This window comes from Verticillium dahliae, genomic scaffold, assembly GCF_000150675.1.
Source record: "Verticillium dahliae VdLs.17 supercont1.2 genomic scaffold, whole genome shotgun sequence".
Classification (NCBI taxonomy): Eukaryota; Fungi; Ascomycota; class Sordariomycetes; order Glomerellales; family Plectosphaerellaceae; genus Verticillium; species Verticillium dahliae.
In genome coordinates this window covers 1983214-1993220 of record NW_009276916.1, presented here as the reverse complement: position 1 = coordinate 1993220, position 10007 = coordinate 1983214, and the positions used below count along the sequence as shown (strand labels likewise).

Genomic DNA, 10007 nt, shown 5'->3' with positions numbered 1-10007 from the left:
AAGGTGAGGTGCAGCCAGCGACGGGAAGGAGGAAGGAAGAAATTCGAGCTCCGCGCTCGGTCCAGTGCACGGCTCGCCTCGCAACGAGTCACCAGCCGCCAACTCAGCCACTGTGGCCTCCTGCCCTCTCAGAAGCTCTGAAGGCAATTGGTCCAGTACGGTTCTGTTCCAATAGCAACAACGCCCGAGCCGATCCGGATTGCTGTCGAGGTGGTCTTGCCTGGGTTGCCCAAGATGGATGTTCTTGCTCTTGTTGTTTCTTGTCCGTGTCGTGCCATCCTTACCAGATTGCTCCTTGCTCCGATCTCATCTGCAGCAGCAATTCATGTCTCGTGTTCCCCCTACCCTCGTCCACTCACCCACTCTCTCCTCCACCCAACTCTCTGCCTCTCCTTCCAATCCCCTCCCCTCCCACCTCTCTCGTCCTGCATCGTAGGGCTGGCGGCCGCGAAAGGCATAGCTCGCTAGGTAGGTCGGCACAGTAGGTCGACATACAGATGGGCAACTCCGACATGCTGGCGGCCTCCGTAACGATGCGTTTCAGCATAGGTAGTCAGTGACCTCAGCTGACCCAGGAGACCTCCAGCCGAGGCGCCAAATTTCGATATGTCGCCAGCAAAACCACGTCACAAGCATCGTCATTCGTGCGCACCATGACTGTTGCCCGCACCGCTTCATTCGCACGAAAGGCCCACCCCACCGTCAACCCCAGGAGACTGCTCCCACTTGTTGGATCCTTCGTCACAAACAAACCTTGGATCCAGCGGCTTAAGGCGCCTTTTGCCAACTCCCTACTCATCGGTCCGTCCTCCGTCAACGTCTGCGGGGTTTCCAGTTCTTTGGACGCGACTCGGGCTACGCCGAAGACAACCCTGGTCCCTGACCCCCCCGCCCACCCCCCTTTTCAGCCCGTTTCAGCCCTATACCGAGCATCATCACCACCCTTAAACGCCGCCTTCATATCCCACTCTCCTCTACCACCAATCGACCAACACCACCTCCCATGCAATCGTTTCTTGAACGCTCGCTCGACCATCCCTCGCACACCGCTACTCCGAACTCGTCGCGACCTGCCCACGCACTGAGCCACCCCCAACCACCCGGGAAGCCATCATCGATGGATACCGCCCCGCCCGGTCGACGTGGGATGATCGAACGCGGGCTTTGACTGACTGCCGGCAAGCGGCCTCGGTGTCTTCAACCACAGGAGTAAGGGCAATCACTGGTCCCCTCTCGTGCAGGACAGTCTGTCTTCTGGAATACTTCCGGCTTCTGCGCCTCGACGCCTCGAGTATCATGCGTCTCCGGCCAATCATGACGTGACACTGCCACCAGCGCTATCACATCGTATGCCGGCAAGGTCTGCCAGTAGGTTTTTTCATGCAGCCTCTCATCCTCAGGATCGTGAATCCCCCAAGGCGGAGGGACGAAGTCAAGGCCTTGCCATGAACGTTTTCTCGGCGCTGGACTGTCTCGGCCTTGACTGCCATTCATCACTTTCCCCACTGGCCTCAGCATTCACCTGGGGTTGTCAGCACTACTCGAGCTCTGCAGCTCGATCCTATGCAAGGCGAAACAGCGCCCACCGGATTTGCATACCAAGCACGCTGGAGCATGTCATATGGCTTGCCTATGCACTGCAACTTTCAGGGGGCATTGTTCTTACTGAGACAAGACTGCCGAGCGGTATCCATCCCCGGCTGGCTGTGCTGACAGTGTCAGTCAACTGGCGAATATGGCTTCCTCGTGACAACCGGCCTGGCGGGCCTTTGAGGGGATGCATATCAACTCTGACGTGCACCCCAGAAGCCGCGCCTCTGCATGTCCCCTTGCCCGCACGATGCTGAGTGGCCGCCACGGACATGCCGCTTCCTAGGTAGCCCAGGGTCTCCCTGACCTTGCCTGAAAGGGACTTGCGGGCGTTTCTCAACTCATCTCAATCTGCGAGTTATGACATTGGAGCGCCTTATACATCCATATCAACAGGAACATCATATAATTGGGGGTACCTGTGGCAGTCGCGTTGGTCTAGTGAATGTCCGATGGCGACAACCTAGGTGATCAAATGCAGAAGGCCGTAATACCATTTCGCATTTTAAGAAGACATCCAATGACAAGCTGCCTCCTGGCTTGGTGCTTACTCATCGCCCATCCTTATGGGAGTCTGCGGTAGCTCGTGATTGATACCTTGCTCAAGAAGGCTTGTTGCAGTCGACAACAACCAGCCTAGAAAGTAAGGGACATTTTGGAGAACGAATGTTGATCAATCAAGTGTGTCTAGCTGGTCGCTTCAAACAGCATCATCCATGGAGGAGGAGCTTGTACCCAATAGATGCATTCTGAACGTCAAAGGCTTTAGTCCAAATCAGCATACCACGATCGCGGCTCACGTGCTATTGCCGAGCTCCCTCTGTCAGCCGTTAATGCAGAGACAGCAATCAGTGTCGTGCAATGAAGCAGGATTTACCGAAATCTGCAGATTGCATTAGGATATTATTGGTTCGTTGGTCGTGGGAGGCAGCCTGTCGAGGCGCTGTGGTCCGCCTCATTCTTCAAGCGCGGGGTCATGGTCTCGCCACAGCCTTATGGCATCCGTCTTTTTGCATCTCCCCAAAGCAAACCAACTTCACATTGTGCTTCTGTGATTCAAGTCACGATGTGCTTTAAAGCAATCCAACAGAAATTCAGGTCGAAAGTTCGACGACCAGCTCCGGCTGAGGCCCGAGGTCCCCAGGCCGATATCTCGCCCCCCGAGCCGGTGCCCGGTGGATCCTCCACTCGCACGTCGCCGCCAGCAACCTCTGAAGAAGACGCAGCGCTTCAATTATGGAACTCAGCATACGAAGAGATAAGACAGAAGAACGAGCAGCTCACTGAGGCGTACGAAAGAATCCTCACACTGAACATTAATCGTGGGTGCTCCATCTGATTGCCACATGAACTCTGGAGAAAGACGGAGAGCCTAAGTCTGTGTACAGATGGCGTCGATGCCCTAACAGCAGCCGCGGCGAACATCTTTGCCAATGGCGCCGCAGAAGCACGCATTCAAAGGATGGCTAGATCGGTGCAAAAGTCGCTCGAGAAGATACATGCACGCCGCAGCACTAGAGAAGGGGTCATACAGGCATCTGGTCTTTTGGCCAAGCTTGAGAAAGTAGGGAAACTCGCATTGACACCGGCGCCTCCTCCGGCAACAATGGTCTGGTCTGGCATCTGTGCAGCGGTTCAGGTGAGTGTGTGCAGTAGTGTTGCACCGGTCTCTCAAAGAGTTATCCTGGATGGCTGCTGACTTGCGACTTCAAAAGATCCTATCTGGGCCTTTCGAAGCTGAGCAGTCGATGATTGATGGTCTGGAACATGTCATCGATCGAATGGACTGGTATGTGGGTCTGTCCAGAATCATCTTCGAAGACGTCGGTCAAGGACATCAAAGGCTTGTGCAACTCAATAGTTCGCTCGAAAGCCAGGTCGCGAAAATATATCGTGCGATTCTCACGTACGAGATGACAGCTGTCCTGTACTGCTACAAGGATCATCGGATATTTACGTATGCGAAGGTCATATGGGGCTCCTACGACTGGACAATCCAGCGCAGCAAGCTAGCCAAACTAGAAGAACGGCTGGATGGCGACATGGCGCACTATTCCAGTCGCGAATCCGTCGCAGCCCTTCGAAGCCTTCTTCGCGAGGCATCTGCGTCGTCTGGGCTTCTGCGAGAGATGGCCAGCGAAGTCCAGCATTTGTCGAGTATCCAACAAGCCCGGCAAGACCAACAAACCCAGCGCGACACTGAAGAGCGAACAAGGAGACGTGATCTCTTGATTGGAAGGTTCAAGAGGATTCCGTACGAAGAACGAATGCGGATCAACCCCCTTCGCGTCGCCAACACCTGCGAGTGGTTCTGTAGACACCCCCAGTTCTTGAACTGGCTGGAAGACTCGGACGGTCTGCTTGTTGTTTCCGCAGACCCCGGTTGCGGCAAGTCGGTACTCTCAAGATACCTGATTGAAGAGTACCTCCCAGCATCCGACAAGACGGCTCAAGCACGCATATGCTATTTCTTCTTCAAGGATATGCCTGAGCAGCGCAGCGCAGCCACCGCAATCTGCTCTCTGCTGCACTGCCTTTTCGTCCGAGAACCGCTGCTAGCTGATCATTGCGAGTCCTTGATCAACCAGGCAGGGAGTAATCTCACGTCACATTTGGCATCGTTGTGGGACGTTCTGGAACAGGCTCTCCGTCATTCATCCTGTCCTCCGGTTGTCTGTGTCTTGGACGCCCTCGATGAGTGTGATTCTGCCGAGATCCAGCAGCTTATCAGGCTTGTGATGGGCTATTCTCGTCGAACGGACAGAGGGCTTGGTCAGGGGATGTCAGGTTCTTAGTCACGACTCGGGGCCTCAACCTATTCTCGACAGTCTTCGTAATGTCGACCAAGGACACATTCACCTCGATGGCGACGGGAAAACAGAAAAGGATTTGATCCAAAAGGAGATCCAACTGGTTGTGGAGTATCGCTTATCTCAACTTGCCGAGAAGAAGAGACTAGATGACACGAAGAGGCAAATCCTCAAAGACGGCTTCGCGCTCAAGGGTGGGGAGGACAGAACTTATCTCTGGGCCAGTTTGGTCTTTGAGAGTCTCGAAAAGAACAACAACAACACCCAAAATGGTTGGAGGGACCTTGTTAGCAACCTCCCCCAAACCGTCGAAGATGCATATGCAAGGTTACTTCAGCAGGTCAGCAACGTTGACGCCGAAAAGGTGAAGAGGCTATTCCACCTGATGGTTGCAGCAAGAAGACCCCTCAAGCTTAAAGAGATGGACATTGCACTTTGTGCATGGGAAAATGTTCAGCATGAGCGTGTCGCTCGTTCAGAAGATGGTCTGGACCTCAACTCGGCCTTTTCTGACTGGGTTAGGCAAGCTTGCGGTCTGTTCGTGACGATCTACGACAATCGACTCTTCTTCATCCACCAGACTGCGAAGGAGTTTCTCTTGAATGAGGGGGGGGAGCCAGATGTGGTCAGGGAATCAGACCGCCCGACGGCTTCATGGCATCGCCGCATTACATTGACTGCAGCTCACCGTGTAATGGCCGAAAGCTGCATCGCCTACTTGTCTATGGATTGTTTCCGGAGCGTCCAGTTTCGCAATGAACTGATCGTGATGGAATTCATGAAGGATATAATATACCCCAAAGACATCTTTAGGTGGCGCGACGTACGATCTGTACCAGTCACGTTCTGTGACTATGCTATCTCTTTCTGGACTCATCACTTCGACTTTGCGCAGATCGTTTCACACGATGGCATCCAGGATATTTCCGATGGCTTTCAAAGTTCCTATCTCTCTCTTTTTGGTCAAGACAACCCGTTGTCCTCACCTTGGAGTATTTGTGCTGCTCTGCATTGTGAGGGCGTATCGTTGTCAGAGACAAACCTTCGCCCGACTATTGAGCTCGTGAAAGGCGAAGAACATCGATGTATCGAGGGCTTAACACCTTTAGGCTTACGAGCTGCTCTAGGCCACTTCGGCGCCGTACACGCGATCCTGGAAGAGACGTGCATCTCAACGTCAATGCTACCATATGAGGGTTCGGATGACCTGGCCCTGCGAAGAGAGAACGGAAAGCAGGTCTCACATAGGCCTCGGTCACTGCCACACCAACCCAATTCAACGCGGCTTCCGTATTTGGCTCATCAGCCCATTTTCTTCGCGGTAACTCAGCCGCACTGCAGCTGCCTAAAATACATACTCGCAACTTGGCGGCAGTCGCAACTTGGCGCACTTGCCCCAGACGGAACACCCTTGTTGTTATTCGCCGCGAAACACGGTTTTTATCAGGCCGTCACTCTATTGCTACAGCATGGCTTTGACTACACCATTCAGGACCAACACGGCCACAACTTGGTGGATGCGTTCAGGGCCTCACTTGGAGCAAGTCCTAAGCTTAATTATATTGGAATGGATCCGGAAAGCTGCGAAGAGGCTCTTCGCTTGTTGTTGGCTGTATCGCAAGCGTCCCAGTGGAAGCCCGATTGGTCGTGCCTTCTACGTTTCGTAGCTTGGTTTCTAGAGCCCGGACTGCCAATGCTCAACGAACGGTTAGGCCGATTGGCACTGGCAATGAAACGTGGCCGTCCAGAAGCACTCAAAACATTCCGCGAATCACAGACTTTCACAAGAGCTTATAAAGAAAGTCTGGTCAAGGCCCTTGTTGACCGAGGGGCATCTGTCCGTGCAGTCGACGAGTGTGGTCGTTCGGCGCTGCACTTGGCCTGTCGAAACGGAGGTTTCTGGACCTTTATGTTTCTTCTCGAAAACAACCCCATCGTCAGCAAAGTAGACCGATCTGGGCAATCAGCACTTCATCATCTCTGTCAAAGGTTGTTTAGCGTTGGCGAAGATGAATTTTCTGTAATGGCGACCGTGTTGGTACAATGCGGAGTCGACATTAACCTGGCGGATGTGGACGGTATGACTGCCCTCTACTTCCTACTCGACAACCTACCACAAGCGGTGTGTGTGGAAAGTTTACTGAACAATGGCGCCTCTGTCCAAGTCAAAACACACAATGGTCGAAGCGCTTTTCACTTCCTTCGCCAAAAAGCCGCGCCGTCCGAGGTCGTAGAATTGCTCCTCAAATATGGTGCCGATATAGAAGCATTGGATGATCAGGACAACACCCCACTCATGAGCTTACTGTCTGACGAGTCTGAGGGAATCCATGAAGGGCAAGCACTGCTTTTCAAAGGCGCAAATTTGCATGCAAGGAACAAGGCTGGAGAGACCCCTTTAGGGCGGTTAAGATACCTGAGGTCGGCATTTGACGTGGGTGGTGAGCTCGCAAAAGTATGGCCGGCGACAGAATGTCTCTCTTTGGTGGTTCAGATGCTTGCCTGGGCAGATTCGCAGAATACGATGAATGAGTAAGGTAACACGACACTTCGCTTGACTTAAGGTCGGTCGACGGTTTTTGTTTCCCGGCGTAAAATTGATTTCTGGCTGAGATAAAATACAAACACGACCTTGTTCAGTTCACTACTTCTTTCTGGCGCAGCGGGATGGATTTTTCATGCGTTGTAGATATTCCCAATGCCCCGGATGCCCCTAAATTGGCTCTTTGGCTCTTCTCAACACTCTGATAGGAAATCATTGCCCCGCATCAGGATGATCCACCGTGACCTTGGTATTCGACACCTAGTACTCATGGTGGCGATTTCACATCTAGGACACGACACAGCCATCAATTATATAGACATGATTGAATCGTCACGATCATGATGTTCAGAGGATTACAGAGCTTCTCCGACCACCACCTACGCCTCCCCATCAAGCGGCTCCTCGGCCTCCTCATCCGCCGTCTCGACAAAAGTCATAGTGACACCCTCTCCAGGAACATTCAAGTTGACAGAGTCAAAAGTGCCATCCCGCGCGGCGACCGCCCGCTTGACCGTCGCACCGCCAACGACCTTCCCCGCAATATCAGCAGCAATACTGCGCGCCACGACCTCCGGCGAAGGAGACGAGAGACCTTGAGACCACAGTTAGCAGATATTTGAATTCAATTCTGCGCTCCTGCCACTCCCTCAATAACGCCCAAGGGAGAGAACCGCACATCACTTACCAGCCGGAATTCCAGACCGAACATACATGGTCGTAACCTTGGCCCTCCGCCTCGGCTGCCGCTGCCGCTGCCGCGCCTCGACGCCCCTCTTCTCCTTCAGCGAAGCCGGCGCGACAACGACGCCCTCGGCCGCGCCGCCGCCGCCGGCAGCAGCGCCCTCCTCGGTGCCGCGACCGGGCCGCGCGGCGGCCTGCTGGTTGTTGTCGACAATGATGCCGACGCCGGAGCCCTCGGCGCCGGTACCGAGCTGGACCTTGGGGCCCTTGACGAGGGCGGCCTCGGCGTAGCGCAGCGCGCGGTCGAAGCCCGAGAGGTCGCGCTTCGCCGTCTTGCCGTCTGTCTTGCCCGTGGCGGCGGGCCCGGCGCGGGGTTCGATCTGCTTGCCGTCGATGCCGAGGAAGGACGCAATCTGCTGGGCCTGACCTGGTTAGCATCACCCTTCCCGTTGACGCCTTTTGCATGACGAGCGCGGTGAGCCCCCAGGGGAAACGTACCTCCTGCTGGTCCGAGGTCAGGGGCTGGCCCTTGGCCGTGGGCGCCGGGTTGATGATGACGGGCTGGGGCTTGTCGCTCGTCTGCTGGACGGCCGCGGCTTGCGCGGCCGGGGGTTGCTGTCCGTTGGCCACGCCTGCGGCGGCGTTGACGGCGGCGCCCTCGAGGACGTTCATCAGGCTGTTGACGTCGCTGTTACCGCCAAAGGAGATCTCGCCGTCACCGACCACGAGGGCTGGGGAGTAGGCGCCGAGGTTGATGTTCAGGGGCAGGGCGTTGATGTTGCCGACGAGGCCGGCGGCGGCCAGGATGTAGTAGTGGTAGCTGTGCAGCATGGCGGCGGTGCTTCGTATTCTTCACGAAGTACAGCGTATTTCGGGCTCAAAGGTGTGATGGGACGTCAAAGAATAACGGGGGAAGAAACGTATCAGGGGTAGCTGGAAAAGACGTCCGGCGTTGTGATAGAGAAAGGAATTGTCCGCTCGCCAGGAGTCGAGATGTCAAACTTTGGAGGGAGCGACGGTGCGAGAGATTAACAGATGAAGATGCGATGATGAAAGCCAACAACAAATTGGAGGAAAGGGAAGATCTCCAGGGCTTCTTATGGTTTCTCTCACGACGGATCAAGCGCGCAGGACGACTCGAGTGTGATCAACACTGCGACTCAACAGGGCACAGAGATGAGTCCGAGTCGAGACAATGCCAAGAAAAGATCTTTCGTCTGTTCTTTTCCTGGCAGCATGAGGCTAGTGGTTGCGACGATGATGAGCACCGGGCAGCTTCTCGACCCTGACATGGCTCCTGCCTGGACTAGTCGGCTAAGAATTAAGCTTGAAACTGAAATGATACCCGAACATGATTGATAGGGATGCGTTTTCACCATTCATAGCACTTTAGAGGTTCTCGGGACTGGCCTAGGCGGGTCGTCAATAAGCTTGATCGATGGAACCCTCCACCTTCGCCCTCCCAAAGCTGAGGCCCCCGTGAGTAAAAATAGCAGAGGCATTCATGCCGATAACGAAGAAACAAATGTCCCTTTCCCCCGATCTTAATGCTAGGGCATATTACTGCTTCTGGGGGCGGGGGCCATGTGATGGACGCCTCGCGATACAAAGGGCGGTCTGCGCTTCTTGAAAACCCGCCGTCACGCCGCTGCCAGGTAGGTGGGTCTGAGGCTATTCGAGACGTTGCTCAGACTGTTGCCATGCGAGCAGGCTGCAGAATGACCATGTCAGTTTGTAATCCGTATGTGTGGTTGCGACAGACTTGTTGCGTCGCAACAGCCCCGGTGTCGCGGCGAACGTGAGGAAAAGAGATGGAGCCTTAGACTGTGTGTCGTGGTTGATGCCAAGGCCGCCATGACTTGCTAACCGGGCAGCCAAGAGCTGTCACTGTCGCTCGTCCTCTTGCTCTCGAATTTCCCCGCGGCCGCGGGGTACTGCTCCACCACCTCCGTACTCAATCCATCTTCAGCCCGATAACACCAGCTCAATCTCTTGCTTACCTTTCCCAGCCATTGGGATCAGACTGTTGAGCGCTGGTAGGGCTGCGTCTGGGGGAGAAGAGGACTCGAAAAGAAGCGATTCGCAGCATTGGTGGATGCACCACGGTTGAAGAGGACAGAGCACTCAATCGCGCATCTTCCACCCTCTCTGCCATCCTTTCCCCCTTACACCCGTCTCCCACTAACCTCGCGAGGAGCCTCCACGATCCAGATGCCCCTTCTCGTCCATGGATCGGGCAGGACGCGGCACCCAGAGCCGAGTCGACCCCTAGGAGTCCGACGAGAGGCGTGCACCAACGCCTCCAAGAACCCTCTCACGAGTTGCGGGCTTGGCACCTGAAACACTCACACCAGCAAACTCTCGATCCGTCCGATGACTCC

At 55.0% G+C, this 10007-nt stretch overlaps 2 protein-coding genes across 2 annotated transcripts; one reads left to right on the top strand and one right to left on the bottom strand.

The window, feature by feature from the left end:
• Positions 1-2656: 2656 nt before the first annotated feature.
• VDAG_01469 (ankyrin repeat protein) lies at positions 2657-6936 on the top strand (the record flags this gene model as incomplete). Its single annotated transcript, XM_009650355.1, has 4 exons — positions 2657-2912; positions 2979-3229; positions 3306-4288; positions 4419-6936. The coding sequence occupies 4 exons, from the start codon at positions 2657-2659 to the stop codon at positions 6934-6936; spliced, it is 4008 nt and encodes a 1335-aa protein (XP_009648650.1).
• Positions 6937-7322: 386 nt separating this feature from the next.
• On the bottom strand, positions 7323-8457 carry VDAG_01468 (uncharacterized protein; the record flags this gene model as incomplete). Its single annotated transcript, XM_009650354.1, has 3 exons — positions 7323-7537; positions 7631-8048; positions 8125-8457. 3 exons carry the CDS (start codon positions 8455-8457, stop codon positions 7323-7325), a joined length of 966 nt encoding a protein of 321 aa, XP_009648649.1.
• Positions 8458-10007: the final 1550 nt, after the last annotated feature.